This window comes from Arvicanthis niloticus, chromosome 18 (genome assembly GCF_011762505.2).
Source record: "Arvicanthis niloticus isolate mArvNil1 chromosome 18, mArvNil1.pat.X, whole genome shotgun sequence".
Classification (NCBI taxonomy): domain Eukaryota; kingdom Metazoa; phylum Chordata; class Mammalia; order Rodentia; family Muridae; genus Arvicanthis; species Arvicanthis niloticus.
Window position 1 is genome coordinate 22089867 of NC_047675.1, and position 15459 is coordinate 22105325.

Sequence of the window (15459 nt, forward strand, 5' to 3'; positions counted from 1 at the left end):
GTCTCACTAGCACCTGTGAACTCTGGTGGCTCAAACTGGCCTCAAACTTGAAACCTTTCTACCTCAGCCTCCCGGGAGTTGGGATGCCAGGCCTAAGCCACTAGACCTGGTTCTTCTTCTCAATAAACCCTGCCTTTGCTCCATTGCGACTTGTTCTGAAACTCCTTTCTGGGTACTGTTGTCACAGTCTCCAGGTAGGCTGAAAGTTCTACACGGATTTCTTAAAAGACTGCTTGAGGCCTGGAGATGCTGGACAGGTTTCCAGGGCAGCCTCTGGCATGTGGCTCCTATAGAGGTGAGCCTCTCTCTCTCTCTCTCTCTCTCTCTCTCTCTCTCTCTCTCTCTCTCTCTCTCTCTCCATCCCACTCATAACAGAGACAAGGTGCCCTATTTCTGAGAACTGAGCTTTCCAATCTGCTGAAGCACACATGTGGATACACAGTTTTTAAAGCCCCGCTCAGCTTAGTCTCCTGGGGTAAGGGCCAGCCTGGGGAAGGACAAGAGGACAGACTCAGCTCGGCAGAGCCTCTGGTTTCCTCAGAATAGGATGGAGCTAGGCCTTTTCTACAGAACATCCCTGTAATCTGTTCACCCTCCTGTGGACCTTCTGGACCCCAGAGCCCTGACTGGCATAGTCCCTAAGATCCCCTACCCTGCCTCCACAGGGCATCAGGCACAAAGGAAGTTCACCAGTATTGGGACAAGGGACAAAATGAGTTGAGGCTGAGGCCCTGGATCCTCCTAATAGAGGAACCAAGAAATGTTCACTTTGAAAAGAGAAGTACCCTTGCCATTCCCCTAGACACAGACCCCCTCCTCTGTCCTGAGTCGAGTGACCATTCTCTGGAAAGCCACAAACATTCCCAAGCTGGACTTCTACTAAATTATCTCAAATTCTTTGAATTTCTCTAGTCTGGAAGGATTATAGGAGGGGACAGGAGGCGTGGGATGACCTCCAAAGAGGTTAAATAGGTCAGTCACCTCAGCACTGGGCACCAAAACAAGCAGAAGGACCCATGAAGATCTTCAGCTGGGCTTCTGGTAGCGTGATGTCACTTCAAATGCTGCTCCTGGCTGCCATGCTTCTGGGGACTTCTCTGCAGCATGCCAGCGCTGGTGAGAGCTGGGAACAGACAGGGTAGGGCAGGTGGGAGCCACTCACCAGCACAGAGACCACGGCAGAGACACAGGCTGTCTGTTCTTACAGGGGTCACAATGGGGTGGCCGCAGGAGCGCTGGAGGGAGGACAATAGTGCTGAGGATGGTGGGGGGTGATGGGGATGATGGGGATGATGTCAGGCACCTGACCTGGACACACACCTGGAACACCATGGGGCAGCTCAGCTCATCCTGAGATGTTAGGACATAGTGGCCTTGATTGTGGGCGTATGACACAGAATGAACGATTCTCAGAATTGCCGTCATTTGCTTCATTAATGGGCTTCATGTATCATCAGGGAACAACATAACAACCGAGAACTGGTTCCAAGAATGTATGAAAAGATTTTTATATTTAGTTTAGAACGGGAAGTTGAAATGAGGTCCCTGGATTCAGACAGCTGCACATGCAGACACACACACACACACAGATGAATATGCAAACATGCAGACACAAGGAAGACACACACACACACACACACACACTCACCAGGAACAAACAGAATACAAAGAGAGGTACTGGAAGTTACCACCCATAGGCTCACACAGGCATATATTGGAATATCCCATGGGTCCTCAGGCACATGGCCTGACCCTTAGGACACCTGCTTCCTACTGTTCTTCCAGCTCGAGGCACCAATGTAGGGCGAGAGTGCTGCCTGGATTACTTCAAGGGGGCCATTCCCATCAGGAAGCTGGTGACGTGGTACAGGACCTCACCGGAGTGTCCCAGGGATGCCATCGTGTGAGTATCCCTCTGACCCATTCCTATGCCTAGAACCCAGAGTGGGAAGTGGGTGGGCCTTGGGAAGGCCACTGGGAAAGAGGGAAGGAGAGTCCAAACCTGGTTCCCCTGAGCCAGCAGCTTTGGACACACAGGGAAGCTCCTGCACCCCACACAGCTGAGGGGGTCCAACCTCATTATGTATGGTGAAACTGAGGCTCCAAGATGGATAGGACATCCCAGGTAACAGAGCCAACAGGAAGCAATATCTCCCCCACCCCCGTCTGAATAGATGATAACACACAGCCTAGGGCTCCTTCTCTTGCTTCTACTCTTCAGGACCAAGGTGCTCTGCAGGGAGGGTTGGGGAGGGAAGTCAGGCATGAAGTCCTACAGCCCTGGCCCTAGGGAGGCTGGGATGGAGTCAGGATCCCAGTAGAAAAGAATCACTGCTGGGCGGTGGTGGCTCACGCCTTTAATCCCAGCACTTGGGAGACAGAGACAGGCAGCCTGGTCTACAGAGTGAGTTCCAGGACAGCCAGGGCTACACAGAGAAACCCTGTCTCGAAAAACCAAAAAAAAAAAAAAAAAAAAAAAAAAAAAAGAATCGCTAACGGCGTATAAAACATTATCCACTTCTTGCCCAGGGAGCTCAGTGTTCAGGTCAATGCAGGTGTGGCTGGTTGCCGACTTCCTGGCTCTTACTCACTGCCTTCTGTATAGGTTTGTGACTGTCCAGGGCAGGCTCATCTGTGCAGACCCCAAAGGCAAGCATGTGAAGAAGACCATCAGACACCTGAGTAACCAAAGGCTGTGATCTTCCCACCGAGGCATTTGGAGACGCCAGGGCTGCTGTCCATGGTCCCAACCTAAAGCTGCCTGTGTCCAGTGGAGGCTTTGAGAGCCCAAGAGCAGCCACAGAGCAGGAGTCCCTGTCCCCTCTTGATGGACTTTTATGTGCTACAGGTGCACACACAAATGCACCGAATAAAGTCTTCCTCCCTCAGATTGGGTCAGTGTGCTCTGTCTCCACAACGAAGAATGCCTTCCACTCTGGCTGGTCACGCTGGAAGGGCCCTCACAGGGCCGCTGGGCCTGCTCAGCCAACGTTAACTGAGGCTGAGAGGGAGACATGGCTTCATATAAGTGAGAGGTGGAACTGGGGAGACATGGTCAAGGGCAGGGCAGAGCAGAGGTGGACAAGGAGCCCAGCAGGATCCTCACAAGTGTCCCTTCCCTCTGTATCCCATGGGAAGTGTTCAAAGGAATCACAAGGAGAGCCTGTCTTCTCTGTGCCCCAAGTCTCCCAATCACTCCAAGACCAGCCCCTGTTATTGTCCCACATGAAGCTGAGGTCATCCTTCCTGCACTTGACTCTGTCACAAACACGTCCAGAACCTTCTGCATGTGCCTGTCTTCCTGGAGGCCCTGTCTCTCCTCCTTCATTTCCGAGTTCCCCCACTGCAGTCTCTCTGGTTCTGGGAATGGTCAGCCATCTCCTTCCCATACCTTGGCTGCCTCTCTTACATGCAACTTAGCTGTACACTAAGGTGGCTCTGTGTTTTTTTTTTTTTTTTTTTTTTTTTTCAGAAGACCCATCACCTAAAACTTGATGGCCACTTCATCTCCTTCTGACCCCGGTCCAATTCCTCCTCAGTTCCCTCTGCACGTGGACCACTGTTGCACAGGCCCTGGGATCTTTTCTTCCCAAGCTCTTATGGGCTGGGTGCCTTGCCACTGGGCTCTGATGCTGGTGATTCACCAAACTATGTTTATGTGTGCCTGTAGACCTGGCTCTGCCATTCTACAAGCACTCTAGAACCACTGCGAGCCACTGAAGGAATGGCACAGGAGTCTATGAGGGCCCTGTGTCCAAGCTTAGCTCAGAGCTGCGGTTGGACTATGAAGAGAGTTAGGGTCTTAGTATTCCGGGTCAACCATGCCCACTCAGCATGCCTCTCTTTCTAGGTCAGGTTGTAGCACAAGTAAGGGTCCTCCTCTTCACAGGAGTTTGCCAGTCTGTCTGAGCTGCAACAATTATCTGCGGGTTTTTTTTAACCTGTTGCTGCCACCTAGTGGCCAGATTTTGCCTTTGCAGGACGAATGCTAAGTGTCCTAATAGGGGTAGAACCAAGACTAGCACATTAACGACCAGGAGGCTAGTAGCCATGAAGTGGCTTCTCCTGTGAGCCCAGGGTTCCTTCTACCACAATAGGCTTCTCTCCCTTGAGCACCAGGAGTGCCCCTCAAAAAACTGCTTAAGATTCTGAGTCCTGAGGCATCTTCCACTGGATCTTTGGGGGGGGGGGGGGAAGCCTCCGAATCCAGGAACTAGAGAAAGGATGGTTGGTGGGAGGGAGGAGGCAAAGAAGAGCAAGGGCTGGGGCCTGAGGGTTTGCACCCTGTGTTCCAGAACCAGGGTGCCCTCATTCAGAGGATGCTCAGTCCTGCTCACTCAGCTTTTCTTTGCTCTTGAAGTCTTCCAGAGACACCTGTTGGGTAAACTCAGTTAAGCAGGGCAGTTCCAAGAGCTCTGTGAGCCCTGGAGAGAGAAAAGGGGTTGTTTTAAGGTCACTGGGCCAGAAACTGTGGGGCCTCAACTGGCAACAAAATGCAGGGTTCTGACCCAAGCTGACCACTTGGGAGGGTGCAAGGCGTGTGTGGTGGGGAAACTTTGAGGAACTGTGGCTTGAAGACTCTTGTGCTTAATGAGAGAGGGGTGGAAATGGGGTTGGGAAGGGGGTGGACAGTGAAGAGGGATGCAAGGCATCTGTTTGTCCTTCTGTCTTGAAAGTGCCACCCCTGCCCACTTCTGAAACACAGTTTCCCTACGGTGTTCGGTGAAAAAACCACCACACCCACCAGACCTTCCATGGTCTTCCTACTTTTGTAGGACACCCCCATCCCAACATACAAATGCCTAATCTTGGCCAAATGTCACCTCTGTCACTTGGGGGGGGGCTTAGATTTCCCCCAATAAGTTTATAGTCTCTGATAACTTGGGTCAACTAACTCAGTAAATGAATTATTTATAAAGTGGACATTTGATGATATATTTTGTCAACAGTGGCTTGATGAGCTCCTAAAGGAACACCTATGGGGATATAAATTTCCAGAGAATCCCTATCATTGAAACACCCTTTAGGATGTGGAAATTGTGGGGAAGGAAGGAGGGATTTGAGAGGGAAAGGGGCTGAGGGAGGGGGAGGGCAGGGTAGAGGAGAACCTGATCTGGTGTTGCTGAAGGAAAAGGACTGAAGCCCTGAGGGCCAGCAAAAAAGAATGAAAACAGGCAACCTCAGGAGGCAGGAGGCAGGAGGCAGGAGGCAGGAGGCAGGAGGCAGGAGGCAGGAGGCAGGAGGCAGGAGGCAGGAGGCAGGAGGCAGGAGGCAGGAGGCAGGAGGCAGGAGGCAGGAGGCAGGAGGCAGGAGGCAGGAGGCAGGAGGCAGGAGGCAGGAGGCAGGAGGCAGGAGGCAGGAGGCAGGAGGCAGGAGGCAGGAGGCAGGAGGCAGGAGGCAGGAGGCAGGAGGCAGGAGGCAGGAGGTAGGCAAGACCCTCTGGAATGCACCAGAGATCTGAGAGGTGAGACTCTCAGGACTCAAAGAGAGGCATCTTAGATGAAATGCCAGACAGTAAGGAGAGGGAACTTATAGAGCCCACCTCCAGCAGGAAGACAGGGCATTAAGTGAGGGATGGGGTTGGCATCTCACAGCCACAACTCTGACCCATAGTTGTTCCTGTCTGAAAGAACTGCAGGGATGGAAATGGAGAGGTGCCTGAGGAAAAGAAGGTCCAATGACAGGCCCAAAGTGGGATCCAGCTCAAGGGAAGGTCCCAAGGCCTGACACTATTACCGAGGCTATGGAGCGCTCACAAATGGGGCCTATCGTGACTGCCCTCTGAAAGACACAACAAGCAGCTGAAAGAGTCAGATGCGGATATTTGCACCCAACCAATAGACAGAAGCTGCTGAACCCTGTGGCTGAAGTAGGGAAAGGCTGGCCCTCTGACATCTCTCAGACACTAGACCATCAAGCAGGCATCATACACCAGCTGATATGAGGCCCCCAAGACATATACAGCAGGGGACTCTGCTGGGTTTGGGTTCAGTCAGAGAAGATGCACCTAACCCTCAAGAGACTGGAGCCCCAGAGAGTTTAGAGGTCTAGTGGGGTGGGGGGTTGGGGTTGGGGTCGGGGAGGACATCCTCATGGAGACAGGAGGGCAGGGAGGAGGTATTGGATGGGGACAGTAAGAGGGTGGACTGAGAAGGGAATAAAATCTGGAGTGTTAAAAAAATTAGGAAATGCTCAACATCCTTAGTCAACAGGGAAATGCAAATCAAAACAACCCTGAGATACCACCTCACACCAGTCAGAATGGCTAAGATAAAAAATTCAAGTGAGGGTAGATGCTGGCGAGGATGTGGAGAAAGAGGAACACTCCTCCATTGTTGGTGGGATTGCAAGCTGGTACAACCACTCTGGAAATCAGTCTGGCGGTTCCTCAGAAAATTGGACATAGCATTACCTGAGGACCCAGCTATACCACTCCTCGGCATATACCCAGAAGATGCTTCAACATATAACAAGGACATATGCTCCACTATGTTCATAGCAGCCTTATTTATAATAGCCAGAAGCTGGAAAGAACCCAGATGTCCTTCAACAGAGGAATGGATACAAAAAATGTGGTACAGTTACACAATGGAGTACTACTCAGCTATTAAAAATAATGAATTCAAAATAATAAATTCTTAGGTAAATGGATGGAACTAGAAAATATCATCCTGAATGAGGTAACCCAATCACAAAAGAACACACATGGTATTTACTCACTGATATGCGGATATTAACCCAAAAGCTTGAAATAGCCAAGATTCAACTAACAGCCCACATGTAGCTCATGAAGAAGGAAGACCAAATGTGGATGCCTCGGTCCTACTTGGAAGGAGTGACAGAATGCTCAAGGGAGCAAATATGGCGACAAAGTGTGGGACAGAAAGTCAAGGAGGGGCTGTCTGGAAACCACTCTACCTTGGTATACGTCCCATGTGCAGTCACCAAAGATAGACACCGATATGGATGTCAGGAAGTGCATGCTGACAGGACCCTGATGTAGCTGTCTCCTTGGAGGTCTGCCAGAGTCTGACATATCCAGAGGCGGATGCTCACAGCTACCCATTGATCTGATCAAGGGTTTCCAATGGAGAAGTTAGAGAGAAGATTGAAGGAGCTGAAAGGGTTTGTGGCCCCAAGAGGAGAGCAACAATACCAACCAACCAGAGCTCCCCAGGGTCTAAACCACCAGTCTGGGAGCACAAAGGGAGGCACCCATGTCTTCAGCTGTATACTTAGGGGAGGATGGCCTTGTCAGGCATGGGTGGGAGAGGAGATCCTTGGTCCCATGATGGGGAGGGGAAGTGGGGGATATGTGGGGGCACACCCTTGTGGAGGCAGGAGGGGGGATGGGATAGGGTATTCCTGGGTGGTGGGGGGAATGGGGTGAGGGAATAAAATCTGAAATGTAAACATAATATCCAATAAAAAAATATGGGAAAAAAAAATGTGGAAATTGAAACTGTGCAGTTCTTCCATACCCCACCAGGGGGCGGGCCGGCACAGTAATAGAGGTCCAAGATTGATGATACCTGCACACACTCTGGTCTCTGCTAATTGAAAATATGGAAGACCGCTGGGCGGTGGTGGCGCACGCCTTTAATCCCAGCACTTGGGAGGCAGAGGCAGGCGGATTTTTGAGTTCGAGGCCAGCCTGGTCTACAAAGTGAGTTCCAGGACAGCCAGGGCTATACAGAGAAACCCTGTCTTGGAAAAAAAAAAAAGAAAGAAAGAAAGAAAGAAAGGAAGAAAGAAAGAAAATATGGAAGACCTTAAACAGGGGTGTCTGTAGCTGGTCAGATGGTCCCCTGGGGGAGCAGAGGTCAAGAAACCACCAAATATACTACCAGAGCTAACAAGATGGGGTTGTGGGGGATTACAGGGGCTTGCAGGGCCACCAACACCAGGAGCTTGGGCAAACTCCAAGAGCACACAGGTTTTTATCTCCTTCCCCTGTACTTATCACAAGGCCACAAATACCGAATGGTGTCTGTGTATCTGTGATCCAACTTTTGTGAGGGTTAAAACATCATTATAAGCTAGGTATGCTGACTCATGCTTGTAATCCCGGGACCTGTGTTGTAGTAAGCATTAACTGGGTGTTTCTACCCCATATGAGATCACTTATTGCCCAAATAAAAGACACAAAATTTTTATATTTATAATGCACCTTTAAGCACTAGAGCAGGGCAGATATTAACCCTCTATGCTAGTTTGTCTACTTCCCTGTCAAAATCCTGAGGCATCACTTGCCACGTTCTGCCTGGACCGCTTCTATTCCAACTGGCCGGACCTCCTGGCCATCCTCTCATGATCCACCAACCCCATGGTGCCTTCTTCCCCCTTCTCCTTACCCTTGTGATCTCTCCTCAGAACCCCAAGACCAGGAACCAAAGCCCTGCCTACCTCTCTTCTGTTCAGCTGCAGCTGCAGGCATCTTTGTTCAACCAATAGTTTTAAATTAAGGGGCAAGGTTTGCAAACAAAAGCTGGCATACGTGAGAATTCATTCATCCTGAGGCAACTAGACCTTGGGGTATAGAATTTAACATCACAATACATAGCAACAGAACAAACCTCAACACACTTGGGAGGTGCAGGCAAGAGCCAGCTTCTGTAACACAGTGCGTCTGAGGGAAGCCTGGAGTGCGGGAGAGCCTAACAAAAATGACAGTGTAAAGTCAGGGGCAGTGGAGCATACCTGTAGTTCCAGCCACTTGGCAGACAGAGGCAGGAGGATTGCTTGCATCCAAGAGCAGGCGGGAAACACAGAGGAACTCTTTGTCTTGGTTATTTTTCTATTGCTTCGGATCAAAACGCAATGACCAGTGCCATTTATGAGAGCTCACTTCTTTTTGCTTTGTTTTTCTTTTTGTTGTGTAGCCCTGGCTGTCCTGGAACTTGCTCTGTGTAGACCAGGCTGGCCTCGAACTCGGAGATCTGACTGCCTCTGCCTCTCAAGAGCTGAGACTAAAGGTGTGCACCACCATCAGACTCTGAGATTTTTTTTTCCAATGACTTTAACTTTTCAACCAAAAACACTTTCAGGACAAGTCAGTATGATGCAGATTTTGTATTTACTAAGTGGCTTGGTGGTAAGGAGCACTTGCTGTTCTTCCACAGGACCCCAGTTCAATTCCCAGCACCCATGTGGCCACTCAGCTGTCTTCTTTGGGCCTCCACAGGTACCAGGCATGCACATGGCACACAGACATACATGCAGACAAAACACCCATACAGCATACTGGATTAAAGGCATGCACGACCATGTTCAACTAGGAATGTTTCAAAATGAGATCATAGGGTGGATTCTAGGGGTGCCTTGGAGAGGAGTATGGGCTGAGGAGATAAAGCCGTAGACCCCAAGGATTAAGTTAAATCCTATTATCCTGGGTTACCAGGGAGTTAAGACATGTTTTGACTACCACAACAACAGCGATCACAATCATGTTTTTGAGATCCTCCAAGAAGTTACCTCTTTCCCAGCTGTAAACCCGTAAGGACCTTTGAGTTTAAAAGTCACATACACTCAGGCCTTCAGCCTGACTCGCCGCTATTTTAACATTTTTATTTACATTTTCTCTATTTGGAGAAAGTATGTCTCTAAGTAGGCAATCTTTGTGGCAAGTTTTTGTTAGCCTTGCTGAAATTCTGGACTCTCAGGGGGCAGCCTTCAGTCAGACTCGGGAAAGGGGCTCCTTTTCCTTGCCATATTCTGTCAACATGCCCGTCTCTCTCCTGCCTCCAGTCTCTGCCATTGCCTGCCTGTGGGCTCACACACACGTTGGCTTCCCTTCCCTCACACTTCTCCAGCAGTAGCGAACTTGGCCCCCCACAGACCTGTTGAGGGTGGACCCAGTTTAAGTCTCTGCTTTCTGCCTCACACATCACCCTTACGGAAGTCCCTTGTTGCCTTGTGGTCCCGTTGACATGAAGTGGGCAGCCTGTCTGTATTGATCCGTTGTTTTGTCAACTTGCCATAAGTTAGAGTTATCTGAGGAAGCTCAATTGAAAAATGCCTCCATCAGATTAGCCTGCAGGCAGGTCTATGGGTATTTTGGGTAGTGATTGATGTAGGACGGCCCAACCCACTGTGGGCGGTGCCACTCTTAGGCAGGAGGTCCCACGTTGTATGAGGCCGAGCAAACCATCAGGCACAAGCCTGTAAGCAGTGTTTTTCTGTGGCTGCAAGCACAGTCCAGACTTCTCTGGACTCAGTTTTACTTCATCCATGTTTATACCCCATGGGTTTTTGAGGTAGTAGAGTTTCTTCTGTAGTCCAGGCTCACTCTGAACTCGGTCCTACACGGGCCTCCTGATCACCAGGATTACATACATGAACACCACTCCTTTAAGGGTTGAGAATTGACAAGGCCTTCTAGACAATGCACAGCAAACTGTGTGCAGGGTTCCAGGAACTATAGTTTTAAATCAACCTATTTTCTATGTGAAACATCACCACCTTTTAAAAAGTTATAGATTGACACCCCACACACACACACACTTTTATTTATCTATTTTTTGAGACAGTTTCTTTATGTATCTCTGGCTGTTCTAGAAGTCACTCTGTAGACCATACCGGCCTATAACTTAGAGATCCACCTGCCTCAGCCTCCTGAGTGCTGTTATTAAAGCCATGTGCCACCATCCTTGACTTCTCTCTTGTAGATGACGGTTTCCTTTGAAGATGTTTATATTTGTGTTAGCATATGTGGGTGCCAAGAGGCCAGGCGTCAGATTCCCTGGAGGGGATATACAGGCAGTCGTGAGCTACCTGACACTGGTGCTGGGAACCAAACTCAGGTTTTCTGCAAAAGCAGTAAGTTCTTAACTTCTGAGCCTTCTTTCTAGACCTATAAATCAACTCTTATCAACTGGATAATTTTTGAACTGCATCTAAGTAACTATCTGGGTATTTTGTGGGGCGCCCTCCCCTTTCCATTTCATGTTGGGATTTATTGCATCTGGGTAGTAGCTCTTTTGACTTATTTTTAAAGTCTTAGGTTGGAGAGTTAGCTCAGCAGTGAAGCACACTTGTTGCCCTTCCAAAGATCTAGCTTTAATTCCCAGCACCCACATGGCCATTAACAATCATCTCTACTCCAGTCCCAGGGAACCCAATACCCTCTTCTGTCTGGGGGCCCTGGGCACATACACAGATGCTGACAAAAGACCCAAACACATAAATCTCAAGAAAAATTGTAGGACTCATAAAGTAGCAGGTATATACCTGCATATATGCACATATGTATTTATGTATATATGTATGTATGAAGTAAGAGTCAACTTCAGATGGTGTTCCAATACATTCACTTTGGGTTGATTTCATTCTGCTCCAAGTCCATTTTGGGACCCTGTTCTTCCTTCTTCCTTGTGACACTCCCCAAACCATTCTTCCTTCTCCAGTGAGCCTGCTCGTAAGTGTCTGCATCATGTCTCCATGCTGCGATCACTTCCTGCCGTGCTCTCATGTCATTGTATTTTATACATGTAATTTTTAGCAAAAGTTTTGCCCAGGGCCAGTGAGTTGGCACAGCAGGTAAAGGTCCTTGCTACTAAGCCTAACTAGCTAAGTTTGATCTTGGAACCCATACATGAAAGGAGAAAAGCAACTCCACATTGTCCTCTGACCTCCTCACGCAAATCATGACTAACACATGCACTAACACAGAAATTATGGGAAACCGTAAAGGTTCTGTCTGGTCAGTACTCATCAGCTCTGTGGTGACACTCTCCATAGTACTGCTATGTAAGTGTGCTTTATTTCTTAACTTTCGTTCTTCAGGTAGCATCTTGCTATAGCCCAGCATGGCTTTGAACCCTCCATCCTGCCCCTGCCTCCTGCCTCCTAGTGTTAACAGCTATGTAGACACTTTATGTAGCTGCTGTGCTGTTCCACACATGGAATACATCCCTGAAAATCCATGTCAGGGAGCTCGGGACTTTGTTTTGGCCTAGTGGAAGTTCCCCTAAGGCCCAGGGTTTATGTTTCCTTGTTTTATAAGTGAAGTATCCTGAAATACAAAATACATGCATGTGTAAGGCACATAAGTCAATGATAATGTAGCTTAAAGAATCATCAGTGGCCGGGCGGTGGTGGCGCATGCCTTTAATCCCAGCACTTGGGAGGCAGAGGCAGGCAGATTTCTGAGTTTGAGGCCAGCCTGGTCTACAGAGTGAGTTCCAGGACAGCCAGGGCTATACAGAAAAACCCTGTCTCGAAAAACCAAAAAGAAAAAAGAAGTATCAGTGGCTGGGGCTGTAGCTCCGTGGTTAAGTGTGCTGAGTATCTGTGAGGGAGGCCTTGGGTTGAAAATAAACAATCTTACTAGTGGATGTGGCACACCTTCATGTCAGCACTCAGGAGGCTGAGGCAGGAGGACTACCTCTTTAGGTTAGCTTAAGCTATGAGATGAGCTCTGGGCCAGCCTAGGCTATTGTAGAAGACCCAGCCTTGAACCAACTAACCAACTGTCTTTCTACCCTGAAAGCCTGCTTCCCCATTTCATCTCTATTCCAGACCATATTCTGGTCCCAAGTGTGTTTGTCAGTTTTCTGGAACATCTTTGTCACATGTACTCAAGTTCTATATATATATATATATATATATATATATATATATATATATATATATATATATATCCTTTAGATACTGATAATTTTCCTTTCACCCCCGCCCCCATCTCTCTCTCCTGTGCACATGCATGCACAGGGGCCCACACAAAAGCACAAGCTCATGCGCGCGAACACACACACACATCCTTCTGACACCTTAGCTCCCCCACATCCACAGCTATTAGCTCACCTCTGCTCTAAGCCACATGATGTAGCCCTGTAACTGCTCCATTCTCTTAAGGGCTACCTGATTGCACCCTAGGTTCCTGCTCTTCCAATATATCTGCTTGAGATTTTGGGTTTTCAACATAGTCTCATTATGTAGTGTAGCCTGACCTAGAACTTTGGCCCAGGTTAGCTTCAAACTTTCACTCTTCCTGCCTCAGCCTCTGGAGTGCTGGAGTTACAAGTGCACAGCAATACCTGGCTGGGGTGGTTTTTACCTTGTTTTCTGCCGTGTGAAAAAAGTCTAACACAGAATGCACTTCAGAATCATCTGGGAAAGACTCGAGAAACACTGCTGCCCTAGACCCTGATTTAACTGGTCTTTGTAAATAAAATCCAGACACAGGTTTTATTATTTCTGGAGGCTGCCCATTGATTCTAATGGTCAGCCAGTGTTGAACTGTCCAAACAAATCCTGCTGTGTCCCCATCTGGCCACACCTCCACCCTTATCTGGTAGGTTTTGTTTAGCCTTCTGAATCCCCATCACTACATACTGCCTGAAGCAACATTTTGTAACATCAGAGAACTATCGGCTTCCAGCAACGGCAGGCTTCCCTGTGGACTCATCTCAATCAGGAGCATCTGCAAAGCCTGAGGACCTTCACCTCTGCAGCCTGCCTCGCTTATTCCCCTCACGCTTCAGCTCCAAACCCCTTAAGGCCCAGCTATCACCAAATCCCAGGAAAGATGTGGCCTGCCTCTGCTGCCTATACCAACCAAGTGATCTGAGAACGAGGGGAGACTAGATGCCACACTACCATATTCTAAGCCAAAGACCTTAGAGAGTTAACCCAGAGAGCTGGAGGAATCCTCAGTGGTTAAGAGAATTTAGCTGCTTTTACAGAGGACCTGGGTTTGATTCCCAGTACCCACATAGTGGCTCACAGCTCTAACTCAGGTCCCAGGGGATTTGATAACCTCTTCTGGGCTCCATGGGTACTGCACACACCTGGTACACAGACATATATGCATACATACACATAAAAAACCCATTTTTTTTTAAAAGCCAGGTTTGACATGATGAGACATGCTTGTAACGCCAGGGTATTTGGGAGTCTGAGGTTCACTGTGAGCTGCAGGCTAGCTACACAGTGAGATTCAGGCCACAGTAGCCAGGGCTTGTTTCAAACAGGGGAAGAGAGGAGGAAGGGAAGGAGATGGAGGACAGCCTGGCTTACATGTAACCCAGTCTCAAAATAACAAGAGCCAATGAGACAGCTTAGTGGGTGAGAGTAATGGCTGTCAAGCCTGAGGATCTGACTTTGATCCCTGGGACCCACATGGTAGAAGGCAGGCTGAAACCTCTCCTTAGGCTAGTGTCAAAGAATCAAGAGTCTGGCCAGAGAAATAGCTGTGCCCCCATCATTCACTCCAAATTCCTCAGTGTGCATCAGTAGCCAGGCGGAGGCAAGGGTTCTCTCTACCAGCCTAGGACCTGACTGAACTGGATGCATTCCTTCTAGCCCTTGTGAAAGGAAAGACAGATTGCCTACCAGGGCCTTGTTAACCATGCCAACCAAACCATTATCCTTTGTGTCAGTCAGAGCTAGGAATCAACAAGCAGGTCTGAAGGGCTTGTGGCACTTAGTAAGCCCACAAGGAAGCTCTGGCCCAGGAGATTCTCATCAACCCAGAGGCCAAAATGTTTGTCCCTCGCCTTGGCAACTGTAGAGGCGATCAGCAGGTCTGTGGCCAGGCCAGCTAACCCTGATCCCAAACCCAGAGGGGGCTGTTAGTTTTTGTTGCTGTGTGACAAATCAGTCAGCCACATACCCACTTATTATCTTGGCTTTTCAGTCAATTGCTCTGGCCTAAGAAAACCTTTTTTGGTCTTGGTACTAGGAATCAAAAACAAGACCTTATGCATATGCAATTCTTCTATCCATGGATCCCAGCCGTTAACTGAAGCACAGGCTGTGTTCTCATTTGAAACTAAGTCCTTTTCCAAGCTGGCACAGTGGTGGCAGAACCAAATTTCTAGTTGTGGAGCTGTAGCCCCCATTTTCTTGGTGGGGCTATATACCTCTTAAAACTTCCCCAGTAGCTTCTGCAAAGGCAGCAAAACCAAGCCTTTGTTTTCTAGTTCTTTTAAAGGATCAACAGAATGGGCCAAGGATAATCTCCCTTCTAGTTAACTTTAAGTCCAGCAGGGACTGTGAGTGCATCTGTAAAACCCTTTCACTTTACCAGAGCCTCTCCACTCAGGACAGAAGAGAAACACCGGCTTCAGGCTTTGCTGAAATTGGAGGGGAGGTAACACAAGCCAAGGGTCACAGGGGTCAATGGAAATGCTGCTTCTCAAAGGGGCTTTTCACCACACCCACAGCTGAACTTCAGCAGCAGGGACCAGCAGAAGCAGCAGGAACGAGCTAGGAAGATGAAGCTTCAAGGACAGGTAACAGCAGGCACATGGATTACAAGTACGTGGGCAGAGGCAGGAGGGAGACTGAAGAAGGAGATGAAGACAGATCCTAATTTACAAAGGCAGCTCTGGCCCTACTCCTGCATGACATTGACTTCTTCAAAAACAATTTTCATGGTCCAAGTTGAATGTGGATGACCGACAGACAACTCTCCCCTCCCTGCCACCACACACAGACACAGAGATACACTCACAA

The 15459-nt window shown here is 48.8% G+C and overlaps 1 protein-coding gene across 1 annotated transcript; it reads left to right on the top strand.

Annotated features, from left to right (window-relative positions):
- Nucleotides 1–940: 940 nt before the first annotated feature.
- On the top strand, nt 941–2888 carry Ccl17 (C-C motif chemokine ligand 17). Its single transcript, XM_034522147.2, has 3 exons — nt 941–1116; nt 1786–1903; nt 2606–2888. The coding sequence occupies exons 1-3, from the start codon at nt 1017–1019 to the stop codon at nt 2697–2699; spliced, it is 312 nt and encodes a 103-aa protein (XP_034378038.1). The 5' UTR covers nt 941–1016; the 3' UTR covers nt 2700–2888.
- Nucleotides 2889–15459: the final 12571 nt, after the last annotated feature.

What these genes read in the sequence shown, in the direction of transcription:
- Ccl17 (XM_034522147.2), top strand. Translation starts at nt 1,017, where the DNA reads ATGAAGATCTTCAGCTGGGCTTCTGGTAGCGTGATGTCACTTCAAATG. An exon ending in TCTGCAGCATGCCAGCGCTG is followed by an intron (nt 1,117 to 1,785) that starts GTGAGAGCTGGG and finishes CTGTTCTTCCAG; the next exon opens with CTCGAGGCACCAATGTAGGG. An exon ending in TGTCCCAGGGATGCCATCGT is followed by an intron (nt 1,904 to 2,605) that starts GTGAGTATCCCT and finishes CCTTCTGTATAG; the next exon opens with GTTTGTGACTGTCCAGGGCA.